The 24,453-nt window shown below is 44.1% G+C and overlaps 1 protein-coding gene across 26 annotated transcripts in view; it reads left to right on the top strand.

Annotated features, from left to right (window-relative positions):
• The window catches only part of nrcama (neuronal cell adhesion molecule a), a 419,288-nt gene that overhangs the window by 377,793 nt on the left and 17,042 nt on the right, over nt 1-24,453 (top strand). For 14 of the 26 annotated variants that reach the window (XM_087997474.1, XM_087997473.1, XM_087997476.1 and 11 more), the window contains 7 exons: nt 56-235; nt 3,258-3,290; nt 4,267-4,332; nt 7,468-7,584; nt 12,685-12,843; nt 17,944-18,075; nt 20,041-20,119. In XM_087997474.1, the coding sequence (XP_087853600.1) occupies nt 56-235; nt 3,258-3,290; nt 4,267-4,332; nt 7,468-7,584; nt 12,685-12,843; nt 17,944-18,075; nt 20,041-20,119 (766 nt within the window). The remainder of the gene's footprint in view (nt 1-55; nt 236-3,257; nt 3,291-4,266; nt 4,333-7,467; nt 7,585-12,684; nt 12,844-17,943; nt 18,076-20,040; nt 20,120-24,453) is intronic. The other 12 variants (XM_043709036.2, XM_087997483.1, XM_043709032.2 and 9 more) reach the window with 6 other exon arrangements.

Genomic DNA, 24,453 nt, shown 5'->3' with positions numbered 1-24,453 from the left:
GACAATGGAATCACTTGCTTCTAGTACAGAAACCTATTTGCTTGTTCCTTTTCAGTTAACAGTACGCATGAACTCGGCCCTCTGGTGGAAATCACAATCCCTGCAGAGAATGAAACCAGTTGGACTCTGAGAAATCTGAACTTCAGCACTCGCTACAAGTTCTATCTCAACGCCTTTACCAGCGTGGGAGCAGGCAGCAAGTTAACCGAAGAGGCCATTACAGTCCTGGATGAAGGTACAGCTGCAGCTAGAGATTGTTGGAACTAGTTCTCTCTCTGCTGCCAGTGTCATTCTTTAACATTACTTTTTCAAAATGTTTCAGATGATACTGTTTGTCCAAATTCTCTGATTTTTTTTTCATCTATATATATATCAAAGATGATGTCTTGGTCTCGTACAGGTTCAGGGATAAAGGTCCGGTCTTGTTGGAAGCATAAGATATATAGAGCAGCAGGAAAAGTTCCAACTGAAACGTCAACTCCCCTTCTTCTCTGATGCTGCTTGTCCTGCTGTGCTTTTTCCAGCTCCACTCTGTACAGCAAAGACTTACTGGGTCAATGGGAAGGAAAAGAAATGCACAAGGTTTTCATAATCCAGTAATTCCACCCTCACCACCTCTCCCCCCCCCCCCCCCCCCCCCCCACCACCACCACCACCCCCCACCCCCCCCCCCCAAAGCTGCACTTGCAAGGATGACAAGGGCAGGAGCTTTGGATCAGTCCTGAGAGGCCAGTCTTGATTGCACCTGATGTCATGTTAGTGTGGAGCAGTCTCATGTTTATTCCACTGCTGGCGTTTTATCCAGATCCACAGGAAATCACTAGGGAAGTCGTCAAAGAACTTGCAAATCTTCCCAGCAGTTCCTAAGAAAGGACATAATGTCAGGGCCACACTTGGAGGGTGGCAGAGGGAGAGGTTTAGATGGCAATGCTTTTCATTTGTTCCCGAACTAAACCACTTCCCCAGGAGGGAAGGGAGCAAATGGCCAGGGTGAAAGAAACTCTGAAATACTCCTGGTGACTGGGGAAATGCACAGGGGTGGTAACTGTGATTCCAACCTGCAATCGTGAGACTGTGCTGCATACTGTCTGAGATACAGGCACAGGTAGCAAAGCCTCTCGTCATCCCTCAGCTACTGCCAACCAAGTCATGGGTACACTATCCGTTACCTTCAACCTTTGCCATTGATGCCCTGTGGTAGCAGTGTGTTCCATCTGCAGGATGCACTGCAGTAGCTCCCTCCACACCTGTGACCTCGAAGGGCAAGAGCAGAATCACTAGGGGCATCACAGTTTGTAAATTCCCTTCCAGGCCACATTGCATCCAGGGTTGGGAATATATTGCTGTTCCTTCACTGCCACTGCAAGTCAAATTCCCGGAGCTCCCTCCCTAACAGAACTGACAGTGTCCTTCCAGCACGTGGGCTGCAGCAGTTCATGAAGGGATTTCGCCACCATCTTCTCTGAGAATGGGCAGTAAGCGCTGACCTCGCCCATGAAACGCACATCCTGTGGCTGAATTTTTCAAAAATGTGTTGCCTGTAGAAGGGAATAAAGCAAGCTCTGCAGGAGATTTTGAGGAGGAAAAGAGTTGGATTCACCAGCACTTTTAAAACAGCAAAACATCGTCACAAGTTTTGAGAATTTGTGTTTCATGTGGAACCTGGAAATTCGGGGAATGAGCAGATTGAGTTCATTGACATATTCCTGATGAAGGGCTTTTGTCCAAAACGCGACCATCTTGCTCCTCGGATGCTGCCTGACTTGCTGTGCTTTCCCAGCACCAGACCTTCGATGCTAATCTCCAGTATCTGCAGTCCTTGCTTTCTCCCTGTATTCATTGACTGCTCACCAGACTTATAAGCTGCCCATCCATCCCTGTGTGAATTTATATTAGGTTTAGTCTTTGAGAAAAAGTGCGTGTGTTTTTTTTTTGCCAGACGATGTTGAGCTTTATTCAGCCAATCGGTTTTCACATGCACCAACACTGAACAGAAATGTGGCGTGTTTCCACTGGTTGGTTTCACCTGTTGAACTCCTCCATCTTTTGAAAGATTTGAGTGGTTTTTGGTGATTCACAGTAAATTGCATCAAGCATTTGCTGATGTATGCTGCCACATAGAGGCCAGTGTTGATCCAGCAGGCCGAGAGGATGGTGATAGTTTGTATGTGAATCCAAAATTGTGAGAATTGTTGACAGAAGTACGAGACTTTACTCCGGAGGTCTGGACTACACCCAGCATTCATTCATTCATGAAACAAAACTGAAGTAAAAGACGACAGTGGCATATTTTGCAACTTTTCAGGTTACCCAGTGGATTGATTGATTCCTGACCCTTAATCCTATAGGTAAAAACAATGACTGCAGATGCTGGAAACCAGATTCTGGATTAGTGGTGCTGGAAGAGCACAGCAATTCAGGCAGCATCCGAGGACAGGCAAAATCGACGTTTCGGGCAAAAGCCCTTCATCAGGAATAAAGGCAGAGAGCCTGAAGCTTCCATGCTTCAGGCTCTCTGCCTTTATTCCTGATGAAGGGCTTTTGCCCGAAACGTCGATTTTGCCTGTCCTCGGATGCTGCCCTTAATCCTATAGTCTTTCCAGTCTGTCATAGTCCCATTATGTTGCCTGATGGGTAGCCAGCAAGTGTTAGGAGCCAAGCGGACGGAGTGCTGGAATTCTGCTTGGAATCTTGGTACTATGTCACACGTTGGCAGCGAAGCACCAAGTGATTGCACTCATTGCTAGGTCCTAGTTGCATCTATTACTATTGAGATGAGTGGAAACAGCTTCCTACCCTATCCCTGAAATTCCAGTGGGAGACAGGAGCAGGCAGGTACCTTTTGCTACAGCTCCCATTAAAGTGAAAGAACGTCAGGCTACCAAGTTTATCTTGGGTTTGGCGGTATGCGGACCCATTGTATGCTCAGTTTAGCCCATTTGAAATGAATGGAACTGGATAAGAGACTAGATGTCTCTCAATTTGATTGTACACCGTGACCCATGATGAATTTCTGCCCTGATCATATTGTTTCTTCATTGTGTCAATGCAAGTCCCCCGGCTCTCTTTACACAAGAAAATGTGCTGAATTTGTAAATGGTGTAATTGTGTTTTAACGTTTGTCCTTCTCTCTGTATGTTTCCAACATATTCCCAGTGTGCTCTTAATTATACAGTATCTGTGTTTTCTTTTCAATGTTCCTTTCTCCCCTCCATTTCTCTCTCTCTCTCTCTTTCTTTCTCTTTCACAATTAACAGTGATTCACCAAACCGCACCAGGGGCAGGCAAAGGTAACCTGCATGGTTTTCTGAGTTTGGGGTTGCTTGCCATGCATTTGGCCTTTGAGTGGCAATAGTTTGGGGTGCTCTGGTGGGGATAGTGGAGCTGACAGCTCTTGAGCTCTCGGTATTTACAGTGTGCCTCTATATATGGCTATAACCAGAAGAATCTGCAAAGAACGGTAATTTCATAGATTGCATTATGTGCACTGATTTGGAAGTGCAGGCAGCTGTTGATCAATAGCACTGCAATCTGCCACATTTGTGCAGCGTATTGTTAACCATACTTTGTAGATTAACAGCAAATGCCTTAATCCTTGAGCGTGCATGAAGTTTCAGTTTTGTGTGATAGATTTTAACAGGTTTGGTTTCTAACAGTAGATTTGCTTTTGGTTTGACTTGATCGTTCAATTGATAGATTTGCTTTTTCAAGGTGAGATTCCATTCCACCCTTCTGCGCTTCAGACTCTCCCTCTCTCTGGCTGAGAGGATGGGATGTTGCTCTGGGTGACACTGTACGAAGTTGTCTGGATATTCTTTTCAGATCCTTCTCAGTACCTTTGCACTAAGACACAACACTTCAGGCTGATGAGCCGTGGGGTTGCCAACCCTCTAGGATTGCCCTGGAGCTCCCCGGAAGTGCATGATTAATTTCCTGGACACTTCCACAAGCAAGCTTGGCAAAATTCATGGGGCGTTTTCTTTTGGTCTGTCAGGAGTTTGACGAGGCAGGGAGTTTGGCAATGGGAATCTGTATGACAAAGCATCCCGGAACATATCCTAGCAGAGTTGGCAACCCTAAGTATATGAAGGATTGTGGAGTGAAAGTTAGCATGACTCGCTGATGATGCAAAACGTCATGTTCCACGTGTCTCCTATATCTACTATCTTTCTCTCTTTTAATTTCCAAATGATGATGTTAACTGCGTTTGACTGCATCTTCCTTCTGTCTCACCTGTTCTCTCTCTTCCTTTCTCTGCTGCTCCAGGAATATCTGCAACATCTCCATTTTTGAAAACAGATTTAATAATCCCTGTTGATGAAAAAATGAAGGGTATTGGCTCTCTTGTGAATGCGACGTTATTACTTTTATTGTGAATATAACTTAAAAACGCTTATTTGCATCACCAAGCATACCAATGTCATGTTGTCTGTAAATTGATTATTTGTGGGGATTAATGTTAAGAATGAGGAGATTTGATTTGAGTGTCTGCGTTGAATGAAGCCAATTCAAATGGATTAATTATGGGATCTAATCTCACCGTTCTCTCTGCCACATTCTACCTCGCCATAAACCATCCATAACATGGCACTGTGACTCTCCATTTAATCTACTTAACCCAAACTGTTCCATCCCTTGTGCTAACTCCAAATAAGTATACTTCAATAAACTTCACACCAGGCCTCCTTGCACACTTGAGCTCTTCTAAATACGTCACTCTGAGTGTTTAGGATGTTGAAGTAGCGAAAGGGTGACAAATTATATCTGTTTGAGAGTGGCACAGTAACAAAGTGGCTAAGACTTGAGATTACTATGTGACTTATCATACAGACATATTAGAGTATGCTTGCACTGCCAGAGCTAGATTTTCACCACATTTTAAGGATCAATGAAAAGAAGGAAAATAGTAAAGAGAAATGGGATTTAGAGTAGCTAGAGATGGGGGTGCTATGATATGATAGAAATTTCTTCCATGTGGAAGCTTACAGAATTATATAGTGACTTTAATGAAGTTGCATGATCATAGTATTCAGTGGAAAATGGAGAGAGTAAGAGTGGAAATCCAGTGTGTCAAAGTACTATTATCATTCCACTTAGAAAATTAAGAATCCTCTTCAGTATTTATTCCCAGAAGATGGGTTAGTGTTGATTTATCTGCTGAAATCTTTCAGTACAGCCCAAGCATGGGCTGGAACACGATCCTGACACAGTTACTACTCTTCACTCTTTACAGTAACCCAAGCATTAATGGCGGCCAGAATTATGTCCTATCAGGTGAAGCAGAGGATAAAATTAACAACAAAGCTAAAAGGAAATAGCTAAAGTCCAAGTGTGTTTTGATCAAAGAAAAAGGCAGGACAGATTTGTTCTGGGTTTTCTGATCTTGAATTTATCGTGACCATTATTTTTCAATGAGAAAGTCACAGCAAGTTTCTGACTTAACCTTATCTTGTGGTGGCCCTGGAGGCCTCTCAGCCTTTCTCTCGAGGCCTGTAAATGCATTCCTTCAACTATTTATCCAGTTCCTTTTAGAAATTGCCCCAATAAAGTTTTAAGGCAGTACATTTCAGAACTGGCCTGTGTAATTGCCTTTCCTCATCATGTCTCGAGGTAGCTGTGAAAGCAGATTAGCAGATTAGCCATTAAAAAATTGAATAAAGAGAAGCAGCTTTGCTTAATTGTGATGAAAATGTGGAGGAGCAAATGGAGGAGTTTAGGTGAATGGGATAGATACACTTGATGGAAGCTAGTTAAAGACATGAGGGAGGAAGGCTGTGCTAATAAGGTTCAATAAACTAAACAGTGGGAAGAGGAGTCTTTCTCTGTGGTATAAATTTGATTGAATCGGAATTGGGTCAGGTGGTTGAAGAGAGTGTGCCCTCAGAATTGGCTGAGACTGGGTGTGTAAAAGGATGGTTATGGTGTTGACATGCTAAATAAGTGGGACTAGGTCAGACTAGGATGTCTGGTCAGCGTGAACAAGTTGGACCAAAGGGTCTGTTTCCGTGCTGCATGACTCTATAAATTAAAACCGGGCGTATGAAAATGGGTGCATTTAATATGAAGTCATGGGGCACAGGCAATGGTTGGCAGTGCACTGCTCTGATACCGTCTCTGAAAAGAAAAGTGCCAACAAATTTACGAAGAATGACATCGCCCCTATCAATACAGCCTCGTCCTTCACTCCCCGCTCACACTCTCATCCAACCACCATACATTTGATGGGCAGCAGGGAGGCCAAGTTGAACCCTAATGAAGTTGAGCAGACATACCCAAGCTGCAATCATTGGCATTTTGTTTCAGAGTGATGGGTTTCTTGGCACCTTTGTGACCAGTGTGGGAGAGGTGTGACCCTGGCTTGTCAGGGAGTTAATCTAGAGCCTGTTTGAAATGTTGCTACCTCAGGGAAAGGGAAACTGGAGCTATCAGCTCTCGAAGGGTTGTGGTTTTCAAGCGGCCCACATAGTGGATTGGGTGTACCTTTACACCAACTGCCTCCCAGTCTCTTGATGCAGCACTGTGGTCCCCTTTTTCTGAATACTCCATTCCCTGCCATCACCAACACTGCTAACTCCAGCCACCATTAGCAAGCCCAGACCCCGAGTCTCTTGATCTCAGTCACTTCCCCAGCCCTCAGTCTCCGCTCTGTCCTACAGGTGTGACTGCCAGAGGTTGTCTCCATGATTTCCTGTCACTGTCAATCTACCCAACTACCGGGGAGGAAGCAGAGCTCAATTCTAATATGACACTGATGCTTCAATTCAGCAGAATCTCTGCTCACCAAGCTCTCCCTGTGCTCTCTTGCAGTGCCCCAGCATTCACTTAGGCCACAGAATGGGAGTGTGCAAAATGGGAGCAAAAATATTGGCACATAGTTCACCTTATTTCTAAACATTGTTGGAAGTCTCACCATCTTCAGTATCTGAGCTGGGATCAGTATACAATGAGGCAGAATTATATTACCCTCACTTTACAAGACCACACATGCAAACATGGAGAGTGATTAGAAGCAGATTCTGTCCTGTATGCAGCTGAACACAAACTCAGGGTCAACTGTAAGTTAATGTAAAAGGCTCAGAATTTGTGCCACAACTGTCATGTACCAAATAAGTTGCAGGCTTTCAGTTCTCTCAGGATCGAAAAGACAGTGCACAGAAGCCTTGCAGTTCTGTAATAGGGTGTTTTATTGTGTTTGCGCGGTATTCCTTTCTCCACTGTTTTAACTCTGCTGAATTTGGCTCAAGCATCTATTAAAATAGTGGAGGAGAGAAGCTTATGGGAACTCATTGAGTCTTCAGATACCAGTCACTCTACAACTTAGCTTCAAGGCTAATGAAATTGAAGCCAGTGACCGACAGAAGAAGTAATTGAATCCCTTACAATGCATTGTTCTTATTATTTTGCATGTATAATGTACCTGGGATTGTACTTTTTCATGTGACTGTCTCTCTCCTGTTGCTTACTTAGTCATGGTACTTCGCCCAGTAATTACGAACATTACCTCAGCCGCAACCCATGCAAATATCAGTTGGGAGTTTGGCCGAACGGATATGCACTTTTATGTTGAATATGAGATAGCTGACAGTAAGAGCGCGATTCGTTGGATTCAGTGTGTTTTATTCCAGCAGATACCAGTGTATGCTGTCGAACACTTGGTAACATTTTTGTTTGGTTGTTGTGTCATCTCAGAAATCAGTCACTCGGTGCCAGTAAGAAAAAAACGCCAGCAGTCTCCTTACTTATCCTGATGAACACTAGTCCTGAGCTCCTGGTCCCATCGTTACAAACCAATCAGACTTGGACTTTGCTTTATCTTCCTAAAAATACAATTGCTACAGCAGGACTTTCAGCCAGGATTAAGGGAATAGCACCTTGAGGATTGCAGGGCAGTTTTGATCTGTGGAGACATCCACAACTTGTTAGAGAAGTGCTGTATTGATTTACAACACCACAGTTATATTCCACCTATTGATCTGATGGTGGTAACTAGAAGCTACATTTCACAGACCCTATCGTTATAGTGTGAATGGCTTTTGTAACGACTATCACGTGGTGCACCAGCAACAGTGTTTGGAAATGTCTAGAGAACTTTGCATTCTCCTTGCAATTTAAAGATTGAACGCCAAGTTTTGAAAGCATTTTGCAGAACCTGTGAATTGTCCAGGCATTTCTTCAACACAGATCTGCTGTACCACGGGCCACTGAAGGGACCAAGCGATGTTGAAGGACATGGTTCTAAACCGTGTGATTATTCAGTCAGAGTTCGTGCATGGATTATTCTGCCAATGGTTTATGTCACCAGAAATTGCCTTATATCCAAGTGAGGATAAAGGATAAGTGCTCCTTCACAAAGTTTGCCAATCTGACTGATTGGAGTATTTGTTATTTGAAAACTCAGGTGGTTCATAACCTCTTTTGGGGCAAAAGGTCTGCCATTCTTAACCAGCCCATCGATACATCACTTCGATCATGCTTCAGTCATTTTCCAAGATGGCTGACAATGAACTCCCTTTGACTGTGACTGGACATGTCTTTCACTGGAATTTCTCAGACTCCATTGGTTTAAGAAGCAGCCCCTGCATCACCACCTTTGTCAGGGCAACTGAAAGTGCAAAATAATTCCCCCTCGCCAAAAACATATAAACATTTCCTTTACATTTGTTATCAAGTGATAGCTCCAGCTCCTTTTTGGAAAAAAAACACTTCCCCGGACACAATAAATGAATAAATGAAGTTTGTTCATGGCCTGCTCAAGAGTTTTCAGACTGGAGAGATTGCTGACAAACACACAATCCTCAGAAGAAAGATGTGTTTAAAAACAAGTTCGTGAGGAGCAGTAGCTTTGGAGAAAACTTGATTAAGTCATTTGGCAACTTCTCGTACCAGTTCAATGCAAGCACTTTGCTCAATCAGCCCTTTCTCTAACAATATACAATAACAACTTTTACATACAAGAGGCAGCGAGGAGTATTTGATATTATTGGAATGCCTGCACTGAACTTTCAAATAAGAAATAATATTTACAAAATAAGCTTCCCTCCAGGGAAATGGTGTACATTTAACTACAGCTTAGGAAACAAGCCCAAGAGGTTTATTTGATCTTTCCATGACGTCATTCCTTCTACCTCTGCCATCCCTCCACTTCACACCCACTTCAGACAATGTTGATCATCTAGTTTTGTCACTTGGTACATCATTTAGTCAACTTGTCGATTCAGCCAGTTAGACTGTGCCTATTACTTCTAAGCTTGTACACCAAGTTCAGTTCCACTATCTGCAGCATTCCATTTTCCCTCTATTGTTATTGCTCACAACTGCCCTCCTCTTGAGTGTTTATGACTGGTATGCTCCTGTGCACTTTGCCTGCTCTGTGCATTACATTTTGCAGCATTCCTATATATAGCGTGAGACACCAGCAGATATAGAGTAGCTTCTAGTTAGGGGTCTAAGCCTATTTTCAGCTGCTTCAATTTAATCAGAGCCTGGCATTCATCTGGTCTGGTTATCCACCTTGACAATAGGCTGCAGACGATATCACAGCAATGTCAATAGCGAAGGAGCCAAGTTGACCCAAAATGTGAACTCAGTTTCTCTTTCCTCACATGCTGCCAGACTTGCTGGGTATTCCCAGCATTTTCTCTTTTGTTATCACCAATGGCTAGACATTGTGCGATCCCAATGCTGGAGAGCACAGAGCAAGATAGCAACATGCTCCATGCAATATGCTGTTACACAGCCGACAGGCACTTTAAACTATTTTTGTAACCTGGTTAAAATTCAATGTATTTCAGTAACTGATGGCCCATCCAGTCACTGCGACATTGGAATTGATCTAAATCTGAGCAGCACGCTGGGGTCTTTGGAGCTTTATTATTCTGGATTTGCAAGCACTTTACTGGCACTTTGGCTGTTTGAGATGACACAACTACTCAGTGTTCTTTGTTAGCGTGCTAGCTGCTTCGTCTGTTCAGTGACCGTGTGCTGAACATCAGTAAAGCGATCTGTCTCTGTTAACTAGAATGTAAAACATCATTCATCTTGACCCATTCTGTTCATTCCTGCTACTGAGCTGTGCACATCATAAATTCCTGTTAAGCAAATGCTCCTTTTTAGACCAAGAAACACATTTCTTCCATCCAAGTTACACTCTCCTATTCACCCCTGCTATTCTGTTTCACAATTTGGAAATTATGAAAGGACTTGAGTCAATTTCCCATTGTTAGTTTGGGCCCAAATACTGACCATTAATAACTTTGTTTGCCCCCATCATATTGTAAACCCCAATATGACATTTAACAGCACACAGATTTGGAACACTACTTTAGGATAAAGTGAGACGGGACGGTACAGACTGATTCAAAACAAATTTTGACCTGATGCAAGCAAAGCTGATAACTTACATAATGGACCTCTCAAGTAGTTAACAGGAAGCAGTCATTTCAGAATCCAGTGCAGCAATCCTGGCTCATTCTTCTCATCAGTCCGAAGGGCAATTAAAAGGCATCTGGATGAGTACGTGAATAAGAAGGGTTTGGAAGGATATAGGACAATTGCTGACACATGGGACTAGATTGATTTAGGATATCTGGTTAGCATGGATATGTTGGACTGAAGGGACAGCCCTATGACTTTACTGTGCAGTTCCAGAAGAAAACCATCCTCTGACACTTTGCAATTGGGTTAAAAATAGAAAATGTCAGGCCTCGTTTTTCCATTGTTAACTTCTGACGCAAGCTTCTATTCAATCTTGCAGTTTATTAACATACAGGATAGAACAAAGTGAAAATCGTAAAGATAGTTGGTTCGCAATTGCCATTTTTGATTTGGAGCTAAATACCATTTGGCCATGAATAATCCCCACACCCTTTCCCTCTCCCAAGATTACAGGAACTGAGAGAGAATACCACAACTGGATGGACTGAATTATACAAAGAGGGGAGGGGAGGGGAGGATTATGGATCAGCTTTTCTTCAGTGTTGTTATTACCTCCTTTCAGCAAGCAAAGACTCTGACTTGAAACAATTCCATATCCTGTGATTTATTCCCTTTGAGATTTTTACACGTTTGTGGATCGTGCACAATTTTCTGTCAAAGCTGTACATGGAACGCCATGTGAATAGGGAGGACTAGAGACAGGGAAATGAAACATTCTCAGAGAGAGAGAGATACCCACATTGAGGAGAACAGTCACATGGACATGGGAGGAGATAGATGTTGATCTTTGAGTAGGACCTGAAATAGCCACCAATACTTGAATCCTAAATGCTTAGACATGGAGCTTTCCGTCTACCCCCACATACAGAAAAAAATTTCAATATTAAGCAGGTCTGAGTGTTCCTTATAAAATCCCCTTTTCTGCACTGGAGCAAATTAGAGAATTTTTTCAATAATTTTGAGTATTCCCCATTTGAGAAGTTCAACAAAGTACAGTCAGTAAAGTCTGAGGTCCCAATCGATTCATGCCTCTTTTTTCACAGTAAGGAGTGATTTTCTGAGCAGGAATTAGTTGCGCCTGTATTTTCACTGTTTCACTTCTCCCTTTGAGTACTACACGTACAAGTAAGAAGTAACCTGCTCTGGATAATCTTCCAATCTCACGTTTCTGTGCTAACCTGCTATCTGGTTGAACTGGGAACACCTCTTCTGGAAGCGCTCCCGATAACACTGGGTAAAGGAATCAAGTCAGACCTCGACATTGATGTCCCTGACAATGCTGCTTTGACTCATCTCAGCTGGCCCACCAGTGAGAGTTTTGAGTCACAGCGATGGAAACCAAGCCCTTCGGTCCATTGAGTTGCCCACCAGCCACTCATTGCTTCCTGATCATCCCACGGCCTAGTGCAAGTTTGAGCCTGGCAATGATGCTGCCCGTAGTTGAGCAGCCACTCTTGTGTGAGTAAGAGCTGCCTTCCTGCGGTCAGTGAGAGTCATCAATCCCAGAGGTGGAAAACTAGAAAGTAAAGAAACTTGGCAAAGTAAAAATGTAGCATAATGATTGGCACACCAACCTTTTGAGAATGGCCAACCTGATGGGTGATCCAAATTGAATTGAGTTTATGGAGGTGGCAACAGGGGTGTGGTGAATGAATTCTTAACAATCTAGCCGCTTGCTTGAATAATGGACTTTCAAACTTGTATTTCAGTACTCCAAGGGTCCATTCATTCTGAGTGCATCTTCACAAATGCACGCACACACACCCTCCATGTGCACACTCACCCTCCACGCACAGATACTCCACATCCCCACCACACGCGCACACCCCTTCCACACACACCCACCCCACGCACACACCCCCATACGCGCACACCCTCCACACAAATCCCCCCCACACACACACACACCCCCAAGAGTACACACACCCCACCCAAGCGTATGTCTCCCCCAAGCACATACCCACCCCACGTACACATCCCCACACATATCCCCCACACGCGCACACCCCACCCAAGCATGCACACCCATGAGTATGCGCACTCACACACACACACACACTCTCTCCCCCCCCCCCCCCCCCCCATGCGTGCGCACACACGCACATCCACATCCCACACATCCTCTGGCACCCACCCCCTCTCTCTCTCACACACATTCAGCATTGTTGCAGCAAAAGAGAGATGTCAATGTAACAATAATTCCGCTCTGGCCACGATTATGTCAGTTCTTTGTCTCCGTACGCTTTTCAGGTAAAGAGCCTCTGGACAAAATGCAAATCAATGCCTCGCAGAACTCCTTTGTGCTAAAGGGCTTGTTGCCAGCAACAGTTTACAGAGTGCGAGTTATTGCCGAGAACCAAGCGGGCCAGTTGCGGAGTAAGGACGAGCGGTTTGAAACCCGTCCACCAGGTGAGGCAGCGAGTGGAAGAGCAGTCGGCTCGGGCCTCCCTCCCTCCTGAGCGACCGACCCGGGCTGGTTGTGGGGTGGGCCGTGGGGCTGACTGAATGAATCCCTGGGCAGGGTCTCTCCGTAGTTTGTGCCGACACTGTCAGAGCTTGAACGCTGTTCTAACTTCAGTGCATCAGCGACATTACCCTTCGGAGGAAGTTGAGGATTATCTCGATATTGACCTTGTCAAAGCCTCATTTTAAAGTAGGGCCCAAGTCTTCCCTGTCAGTGCCCGTGCTTAACTGTCCATCATTGAACACGAAGACTTCACAAATTCCGCTGGTGAGGCCGATTTCTCCCTCAGAGGCAAAATCAGGAAATCTAAGAGCTCAGTTCTTAAAGGGCTTGTCAGGGGGAGTGGAAATCTGATATTATTCCCATCACCCCAAAAAGAAAAGGATGTGGGTGTCAGGGGGATCAGTTGAAATTTTCAAAACTGAAGTAGATGGGATTTTGTTTTTGAAGGATGTGATGATATTCAAGGATATGGAATGAAGGCAGGTCCTTGGAGTACTGATAGACATCAGACACTACCTGTTTGAGTGACAGAAGAGGCTTGTGGGCTGAATGGCCGACTTCAGTAGTCAACATTGGAAATGCCATGCTGAAGGACTATTGCACGTCTGTGTGCAGAGGGCATGTATTTGTCAAGTCAAGTGAATGCTGCCTGCTGGGACAACTGGCTGCTGCTAAACGTGCCTAACTCTAGTTGCTTAATCAGAGAGCACGTTCTGCAGTTACAACCAACTACGTAGCTTTACTCATCAGAAACAGAATAGTTTGCTTTGACAGCTATGAAGTGGGTCTCCTCAACCCAGTGTTTGTCGTCTTGCTGTAGGTAGAGGAAACAGCCTGTTTTTGTATTTATCCAGTCTTAGGATTCATTTGGTAGCTTTGTCTGGCTCAGTTATGGTCCTGACACTTCTTGGTATTGAGGGCCTTGTCAGATACATTCTCTCCCGCACCAAAGGCATAACTCAACAGGATCTGTACTGGGCCTGGTGCTCAATATTATATTTCATCAATACTTCATTCATCCCTCGCTGAACCAACATGACAGTTTTACACAAGAGCTTCCACCCTGTAGTGAATGGCAGCACTTTGAATAAATCTGCAGGTCGGCCTGACCGCCCTACCATTGCTACATTTAAAATTTGGCATCCAGTAAAAGTGTCATGTTGATGCAGCCTGACACATTCGAGTGCTATTTGATCTGTTGGATCCAGCACTTTAAAGAGACAGTGTCCCTTTTTCTAACTGAGGAAGGGACCCGAAACATTAACTCTGATTTCTCTTCACAGACGCTGCCAGACCTGCTGAGCTTTTCCAGCAACTTGTGTTTTTGTTCCTTTTCTATATCGCCTGCTCCGGTTGGGGTTCAAAGCTATCAAGTGAAATCCAGTCTAATCTTTTACCACTGGGCACTCAGCGGTACACTAAGCTGGACACTCCGTGCCAGGCTGTGTTGGCAGAGCCCCTAAACTATAGTAATTATGAAAAATCCCAAGTTCACATTAACTAGCCCAGAGGTGGCTATTGAACCACGTGGGGCATCACTTCAGTAATATTTTTTAAAAGCATTATTGCTTTCCCCCTCTCTTTGTGTTTTTGGGTCAGTCATCGCAGTTCCAAAGGATCAACAGTATGAAAAAGAGGGAAGGGATGCTCATGGGTTTTGACTGGTTTTTCTTTCTCCCAACCTTGACAAATTTCCAAGGGTAAAAATGGCAACTTGAAAGCAGATAAAAGTCTATAGAGACTTCCTTGAATACTTTGTCACTAGTTGAACTCATCTTGTTTCTGCTTGGGTTGCTTCCCTAGATGGAGGTCCTGAGTAATGGTCTTTTAAACAGCTAAACCAGGTTAAGCGTCATTATCATTGTTCCAGAATTCCTGTGAGTAATGCCATGCGTGATCAATTCCTGGCATGCTAATTTTAACACTCAAACCCTGTGGGAGCTGTATCAATCTTTCTAATCTTCCTCATCATCAGTTTACACATCTGATTCCCACCGTCTAACCATGGCCCATAATCTGAGAGTGGTGCTCGACCTGAGGGATGGGAAAGTTCCTTTGGAATGTCAGAAAAGGGCAATGCAAAGAGAAATAAAAAGGGATACTGTGTCTTTAACTCTTTCACTGGCCAGCTTCATTCATGTGCTATCTTCTTTTTGTGACTGATAGCTTTGCAGGAACATTTTAACTTCTCTTTCATCAGATAATTATACACACCCTTGAGGTGCTTACATGGACAAACTCGTTTATGGTGCATGTTTATGTGATTATAACTTGTGGCCAGAGAAAGAGTTGGCGTCCAACTGCAAGGCTTGGCATACACCCTTAAAGTCAATTGCATGACTCGTCAAGGCTCTGGTGATGGTTTTCTGGCATTTGAGTGTTGGCGAGTGAAAGATTTGATGGGGCATGTTTTGGAAACGGTCTGGCTGTGCAGTTATTGCTCGCTTGCAACTTTGATGAATAGCAGGAAGAGCTTTGAATCAGTGCACCATAGAGGAATGTGCTGCTGCTGCTTCTCCCTTTGTAAGGTTGTTCTTAACTCAACACAACTCCACTGACAATAGAAGTTGAGGTGGCCTTTGCTAAGTTGCGAAATGCTTTGGTGCTGGTTGAACTCCCTTTTGGTTGCCCATCATCATTCTCTCTCTCTCTCTCTCTCTTTTTCTTGCCTTTCTTCATTGCTTGCATGCTACATTGCGCCCCATATGTTGCCTTGTTATTTGATTTTCAAAGCCAGTTTGCACTGTCACTGAAAGTTCTGTGAAATCTCCACCATATTGGATTGCATCCCCTTTCCTACTCACAGTGCATATTCAGCGGCAACACTGAACGCAAAGTGAGGCTAACTGAATTAAATCTCAGTCCATAGGTTGGTTTATTTTGGGGAAGAGGAGAGTGGTATCGGTAGCTATACAATTGCACCTATGTTGTTTTATTCGAGTCTTTTGTTCTGTCAAAATTGTATCAGATAATCCTGAAAGTGGATGCTGTCGTCACGAAAAATCATGATGTTTGCTCTTCAAGATAATAAAAACGTAAAATGCTGGAGAAACTCAAGATTTGGTAGCATCTCTGGAGTTCTGAAGAAGATCTATATTGGATGAGAAATGTTCATTCCATTCCCAAGAGAGAAACAAAATTCATGTTCCCAGGATGATGGGACCCCTCTTCAGAACTCTACTGAAGCTGCCAGATCTGGGTTCCTCCAACATTTTTCCATTTTTATTACAGATTTCCAGCATCTACAGTATTTTGCTTTTCTGAGTGCTCTTCAAAATAATTGTGTTTGGAATGCTTTGATATGTTCTGAGTGATGTCAAGTGCAAAATCTTTTTTGTTTGCTAGCAATTTCTCTATGAACCCTCATCTTCCAAGGTCGAGCTTCCCAAGTTAAACTTTACTTTCTCAGAACTTTCATAATACTGTGCCCCTTTCACAAAAAGTACAAGGTAAATGTTAACATTATGCATCCCAGAGATTATTTAGTTGATGGTTCATTTGTTTTTTCTTACGTAAGAATGTGATTTAATTAATAAGACAATTCCTTCATGTTGCAGATCTTTTCCTGTGCTATGGGGTAGACAGGGCATGTTCACATATAATATTTGTGGCAACCAAAGTCCAAGTTATTTGTCCCTGACTCCTGCCAGGGAACTGTGAAGCTACATTATGTCATTGCTGGATTCACTACACTCTCTGTATATCAGTTGTTTCTGTTGGCTACTTAAACATGTCAGAAATATAGCAGGAACCTCTCTTGTGAGTTGATGTGTGACTGCATTGTGTTCTTCTTAAATTGCATGACATCTTATCTTCTGGAGGATGCAATAGTGTGTTGGGGTATTGGTGTAGTATAGATAAATGGATAGCACAATGGCACAGTGGTTAGCTCCGCTGCCTCACAGTACCACGATTCTGGGTTCAATTCCACCCTCCGGTGACTATCTGTATAGAGTTTGCACATTCTTATGTCTGCGTGGGTTTGCTCCCACAGTCCAAAGATATGCAGGTTAGGTGGATTGGCCGTGCTCAATTGCACATTGTCTCCAGGGATGTGTAGGCCAGGTGAATTGGCCATGGGAGATGTAGAGTTACGGGGGCGTGGATCTGCGTTGGATGCTGTTCAGAGGATTGGTGCAGACTTAATGGGCTGAATGGCCTTATCAGCACTGTAGGGATTCCATGATTCGAAATCTGAAGGTTGCCGGTTTACTGGGAAAACAAAGACAGATGTTTCCTCCCCAATTGCTGTTGAATGTTCCCTGCTGGAAAATGCATGTAGATGTTTTGGAGCTCCATTGGAACCATTGGATCCATTGCTGAATATGTATTGGCCCACACAGTGTAGGTGTATTGGATATTGCAAAGGAGAAAGGAAGTAAAACTGGAACAATGACCATGGGTATGTCAGGACAGCAGACTAGAGGAGACAGGTTCAAGACCCTTTTGGGCTTTGCTTAGGCAACAGTCAGTATCTCCAAGAAAGTTGGAGAGAAATCTGGTGGGTGGGGTGGAGTGCAATTCGTTCAGCAGCTGCTACTTTTGGAAAGATCAGTGTTGGCTTTGAGTGACAGTGGGGAGTATTAGTTGCGATGGTTACTGCACATCACTTCCTATTTTCAGTGAAATTTATGGACAAAACGTCAGGAATGATGTACAACAGCTGAACTGAGATCAAAATGTTTTATATTGTCACTTAAAGTCATCAACATTTCATGATTGATATTAAAAACTTTGCTTCTACTGCACTGACTCGCTTGGAAACGGTACAGTTAAAGGCTATGGAATTACATCAAGCATTTGGGTGTTATTTAAGTTTTGTTAAAGTATTGCCCGTGAGTCAGATTCACATTGCGTGCACAAAAATTATTTTCCGCTTTAATTATTATGTGTTTGGATAAGATAACCTATTTCCAATGTGCAATGCATTCAGAATTCCACACAGAAAATTCCTAGGGTCACTATCTTCCCTTACCCTCACTTGTTTCACATCTTAATCAATGTTTTCTCCCTCTCTTCCTTTCAAATAATCGGTCCCTCAGCCATGGCAAGCCGACAGGTAGACATTGCTACCCAGGGTTGGTTCATTGGATTAATGTGTGCCATTGCCCTCTTGATCCTGATCCTCTTGATTGTCTGCTTCATCAAAAGGAATAAAGGCGGCAAATATCCAGGTGAGTGAACCTTTCACTAGCCCAGTGTTCGGAGACTGTGGAGAAGTTTGATTCATGTTTGTGCTAGGGACCTATCCTGGCCTTAAGGGCAGTGCAGAGCAGACCAGTTTGGCATAAGTTTAAACAAATGTTGCCTGAGGAAAGAGCTGACAGGATTTTGTTCTTCAACTCTACAAAGCTACACATAAAGGAGCCCTCGGGCAGGTGCGTTCAGATCATTCCTGGGGATGTGAAACTGGAATAATGATCATGTGCATGTCAGGCCAGCAGACAAGAGGACAAAGGTTCAGGGTCACAATGAACAAGTTGAACAGATGCACCATCAAGAGCAACAAAGAAAGTGTATGTCATTAACAAAGAGACCAGAAAGAGTTAGGCCATTAGAAAAAGGAATTACTTTTGATGATCCACCTTCATGGTATAACTGAGAATGACGCTACTTTCTCTTTAGTCGTCAGGCAAGTTTAGTTTACACAGGGACTGCGGATGCTAAAAATCAGAAACAAGAACAGAAATTGCTGGGAAAGAACTCAACAAGTCAGCCTGCATCTGTGGAGAGAAAGACGAGCTAATGTTTCAGGTCCAGTGACCATTCATCAGAACTGAAGTCTTTGTCTAGCCAACTGTTTTTCTGTTTCCTTGGACTCCATCTCCACCTATCGTTCATTTCTACTCCTTGCACCAGCTCTTCTGCATAAATAGCAACCTTTTCCCAGCTACCATCAGTTCCGAGGAAGGGTCACTGTACTCAGAACATTAACTCTGCTTTCTCTCCATAGATGCTGCCGGAACTGCTGAGTGTTTCCAGCAATTTCCGTGTTTGTTTGTGTGTATAAATTTGCAAAGGATTGGAATCTCCTTTTCTGGCACGAATTGAATTCTTTCCCTTCCTCATTTCCTGTGTTGGATACAGATCTCACCAGAAGTGGGGATCCAGAGAATCAGGATATAATTTTCCACAGTTTAGCAGTGTTGTGCAAGATGGTTATTACCTGTAACATCACAAGATAAGGCCTGCCCATCACGATGTGAAGGACTTTGGGCACTTGTGACACAGTGGTAGTATCCCTACCTATAGAGCAGGAGGCCTGGTTTCAAGCCCCACCCACTCCAAAGGTGTGTAGTAAATTCTGTACAGGTTAATTCAGAAACGGTCACAAAAGACAATCCCTGTGAATAGCTAACCAACATTCTGTCTGCTCAGTAGATTTGTATTAGGCATCATGAGGAAGCAGGTTCAATTCTGTGAGATGCTGTCAGGTCAATTTGTCCTCAAGCTGAAGCTGATCTTTCACAAGAGACTATCCTTTATCTGAGGTCATAAAACTGACTGAGGATTAATTAAAATCCTTTCCTGTTGAATCAGAATTGAGCCTATCCTCTGCCCAAGGTATTGTATCCCTGCCTTCATGGTTTAGTTAGCTTGGCGAAAAGAAGGATTGGTGGCAGTGAATCTATCTATTATTGTTTGTAAGCTGACACCCTACATTATGAGAGCAGTTACCCTCCTTACTGTGCTTAAACACTCATTTTGACTGATCTAGGAGTTTGGGCCTGTTGGATTTGGGAGGGGGGAAGATAACAACGCAGTAGGTTTTAATGAGATTGAGAATGTTTTGATTTAAAGTTACCACCAAAATTGAAGCCAATGACACTTAGGGCTAAACTGCCTGCGTTTACACATTGCTGTATTGACAACCCAGATCAGTGTTGAGTCCATAAAGCTGACATACTCTGTTCTGTCACTCCTCTCTTCTCCACTTCTCCCTCCATTCCATCCACCTTCCATTTCACTCCAGTCAGACCCACCCCACTCCTCCCTCATTGCACTCCAGTGTACCCACCATCCTCCACTTCACTCCAATCAGTTCCACACCTTCCTCAGGAAAGGGTTGTATCTCCGAATGCAAAGCAACGCACGACTCTAATGCGTGCCTTTTTTTATATAATTGTTGATGATTACAGTCAAGGAGAAAGAGGATGCTCACGCAGATCCTGAGATCCAGCCCATGAAAGAAGATGACGGAGCCTTTGGTGAATACAGGTGAGCATCTGCTCTGTACCCTGTCGCCTGCCTCTTGGTACTGCCCCATTGAAGAGCTAGCCGGCTGGTCAGAGTCCTTAGCCCTGGACCCATTGAACGTAGTGAGCTTTGAAACTGTGAATGGTCTGTGTTGGGGTTGTGGCTTTTTTAATTGCAAAATCTTGTTTCCTCCCACTTTGTAGAAAAACCTGAACGCTACGTCCTGCAGTGACTCCCTTATCCCGTAAATGTACATGTAAATGAGTGTTTCTTATGTCAATCCCTGACATCCCAATTTCATCACTTGAACTAAAACTGCTCTCTGCCTCTGACTTCGTACATCTAATGCAGCTGTATCAATGCACCAACTTCTTTAAAAAGAAAAACTGGCACTGGAAGCAATATCTAGTCATTCAACGCTTAGCGAACGATTAGAGTCAATCGTTTCACAGGTTTGCAGCTTCCGGGTCGCTAGGTCAGGTTGTGGAAAAGGCCACAGCGGATGCTATTAAGAAGGAATGTCCTCCCATACTCGGGCCATGGAGTAGAAAAGTGAACACTAGGCGGGAGACGGAAGAATCAGAGACTGGGACAAAAGCAGAGAAAAACCGAGCAGGAGAGGAGAGTGGTTCCTTGATTTTTGAGGGCGGCATTGGCAAGGTAGAGGTTTCTCTGGGTTCCGTCCCTGAGGGAAGCTGTGCTGATTGAATGGCAAGTTGCATGTGTGACCTTGCTATAACGTCCCTTTTTAGGGAGCACAATCACTGAAAAAGAACCCAACCCCTGTTGTTTCATGTGAGCTCATTGAACTGGTTCCATTTGATGACATTGGTCCAGGGAAATTAATTCCGTCAAGGGGTGGGGGGGGGGGAGTTCACCTCAAGGGAGCACTACAGTAAAATTTGATTCTGACAATTCAGGAGCCAAATCGAGAAACACGTGTTCGCACACGGGGTGTCGAAAATCTGAACTCCCTCCTCAAGAGGCTATGATTGCTGGGGCTTTCAGGTGACATCATCAGATTGTTTGTTAGGAGGTGAGGGATATGAAAAGCAAGGAAATTTAGTTCAGCTGTAAACTATTATAATCTGAATAGCAGAGTTGACTTGAGGGGCTGAATAGTCTCCTGTTGTTCCCACTGATCTCCACTGCCATGCTAGAATGAAAGCAAAGCCGCTGTCATAGTGAGGATGAAACAGTGGATTGTCTTAGCTTTTCAAGGAAATCTGCTTTCGGTCCTTACCCAGTTTGACCTACATGGGACTCCAGACCCAGAGCAATAGGGTTGACTCTGAAGTGCTCTCTGAAATGGCCTAGCATGTCATCAGCTGTATCAAGCACCGCCCCCCCCCCCCCAACCAAAATGTTGAACTGACCAAACGAGATGAACCCCCCATGGTCAGCCAGGGTCAACCAGGGTGCTAGAAATGTCAATGACACGCCACTTCCATTTGTTTCTGCAAACTCCTCCTGGCTGACGTCTGGGGTCCTATGCCAGAATTAAAGCTGTCCACAGATGAGTTGTACCTTCTAACCTGTACTGTAGAGACATTGTGTGACCAGGCCAGTCCCAGGGGTGGCAGTATGCAGTCAGCACATGGGAATCATCACCACTAACACACCAGATCCCATCAAGCTTTTTATAGCTTAGATCCAACATAATCAAGGAAACCTCCGGCTAAATATCACTCAACATCCTCTGTCATCTAAGGAATGGGTACTTCTCCACCTTGAACACAAATTGGAAAAAGTACCAATAGGAGCAAGGGCACAGGATGTTCTCTGGGCAGAGAGCCCATTGTCTGTCAGCAACAGTAACTCGATAGCTCCGCCCCCTGACTGAACTGGCTGAGTCCTAAAGGTCAAAGCTGCTTATGCTACTTCGACAGTAGGTGGTCTAGGAGCCAATATGAATGATACAACTTTCTTGATTTCAATCTGGTGCAACTTCTATGTGCATTTAGATCATTGGTCAGAGTGACCCCTGCTGCAAGTCCGTGTGGCGACAGTCTCACCCCCGCACTTAGGCTACCGTTATGTGACACGATCGACGTGCAAATGGGATACAGGCAGAACAGAGCCAGCAGTTGTGCATTCAAGATATGCAACGGGCCACACCAATCTGTAACCTTGAAGCTTGGCATATCCCATATACTGCCATTGCCATCATTTTAATGGAGCAATTTAGTTCTTAAAAATGAGGTGCCAGTTGAGTGAAGCGACTATATTGGACTAAACGCACACCAAGCAGTGGAAACAGCATGTTATAGACTGCTAAGGAACCCCATAACTAACACATCTGATTTCATGGGAGGAAGAGGTCCAACAAGCGCCCCCTATCCTCAATGATAGCCTAAGTACAAAAGCTAAGACTGCAGAACCTGTGAGCATTCTCACAGCCAGAAGTGTTGAATGAGGTCAGTTCCAGCATAAATGCACCTTTCCAGCTGATGGTGATATTGAGAAATAGTTGCACCGTAAATTGCACAGTCGTGTGCCCCTCCAAGCCAAGCCCTTGTAGTTTTGGCACCTGCCTGACAAAATGGAATATTCTCACGCCCGTCTTGTCCATAGAAAATGGGGTCAATTACCATTCGTCTTATATTCTCGATCATCAGCTAAGTCACGGAGGGTAGTGTTGATAGTGCTATCAAGGGGCACTGACACAGAACAGCCTCTCACTGATACTCAGTTTGTGTTTGGTCTGGGCCACTCCACTTCACTACACCGTCGTTCCAAGTGTACGATCCTCATCTCACACAGATCCATGTACTTGAGGTTGGACCCAGGCACAATCCCTTTTTTCCCTCGCCATTAACAGGGCCAAATGCATCACCAGGATAGATCGGGGATTCCCATTAGACCGCCACCTGCGGTTTATATTATGCACAGGAGATCCCTGCCCCAATAGATAATGAGGGTTAGGGTATGGACCAAAATACTGAACTGTGTAGGTGAGCTAAGAGTGACTGCCCTTGACATTAACATTGGACTGAGTGGAGTATCCCAGAGCCTGAGCAACATTGAAGTCAATGGGAATCGGAAGGGGAAACTTCTCCATTGGTTGGAGTCATACCTGGCACAAAATCATGTGTATGATTACTGCAGGCCAATTGTCAGAACTCTGGGATACTGCTGGGATTTTCTCACAGTATTGTCCTAGGCACAACCATCTTCAGCTACTCAATCACTTTACTATCATAAGATCAGGAGGAAGGGATGTTCATAGCTAATTGTGCAACATCGCTGCTCAAATAGTCAAGTCACTGCCCGTACACAGCAACACTTGGGCAACATGCTTGCCACACAAGTGCCAGACAATGATCATATCCAATATGACAAAAGCCAACCATCTCTCATTGGTGTTCAACAGCAATGCTGCCCCTGACTTCCCCACAATCAACAATCCTGGGTGTTGTCGCTGATCAGTAACTGAACTGGACCAGCCTTATAAAGACTGGCCAGAAGAGCAGGTCAGAGGCGGGAATTCTGCAGCGAGTAACTCGCAACTTGACTCCCTATCCACCATCTATGAGGGCCAAGAGAAGGAATGTTGCAAGGGTACATCGGGAGATGGTTCATCTCACACACAATGAATGCAAAACCTTGCACGCAGAATAGGTGATTGGATGGGCATTGTTTTGACTGCACACTGGGAAATGTGAAAGGCCATCCTTCAGTTTTAATACAGGGCATGTCATACCTGACATGAAAGTACAGATAACGTGCCTGTGATGTACTGGTTGGTGTGCCAAGTATGGTTTAGAAACATGAATTGTCTAGGTTGTGCAAATGGCAATCATACTTAGATATTGAAAACAGAAGGTGCATCACAGCACTGCTGGCCGTAGAAATATTCGTGCCTCTATGATCATCAATTACTTTCATAGAGTTTCCAGCCCTCCTGTCTTCACCCTCCAGCAAATATTTTCCCTCTCAAGCTATCATCCAGTTTATTTTGCAAGTTATTCTTGAACTTGATTTCTCTCATTTTCAGCAGCTTATTACAGGTCATGGTAACTCACTGTCTATAAAAGTCTCCTTACATCATCTCCACTTATTTTGCCAGCTCTTTAGATCCGTGTCCCCTGACTCCTGCCCTATGACTGGAAGCAGTTTCCCCTTTTTTGCTTTTCATGATTTTGAAAATCTTCTCTTAATCTTTGTTTTCATAGGAGACCAACCTCAGTTTCTTCATTTTATACGTATGAGTGAAGTATCTCGCTTATAAATTTTCTCCACATCTTTCCTAAGAGCTTGGCAGTCCTCCTAAAGTACCAGGAAGCTCAGAGGAACACAGGGATCTTGCAGTGCCTGTCCTAAGTTGGCAGGACAGGTTAATAGGGTTGTTATGA

Source organism: Chiloscyllium plagiosum, unplaced genomic scaffold (genome assembly GCF_037043375.1).
Source record: "Chiloscyllium plagiosum isolate Xiang-an unplaced genomic scaffold, Cpla_swu_hap1 HiC_scaffold_19, whole genome shotgun sequence".
In the NCBI taxonomy this organism is placed as follows: domain Eukaryota; kingdom Metazoa; phylum Chordata; class Chondrichthyes; order Orectolobiformes; family Hemiscylliidae; genus Chiloscyllium; species Chiloscyllium plagiosum.
The sequence above is the reverse complement of the archived record's forward strand: the minus strand, read 5'-3'. Positions and strand labels throughout refer to the sequence as shown.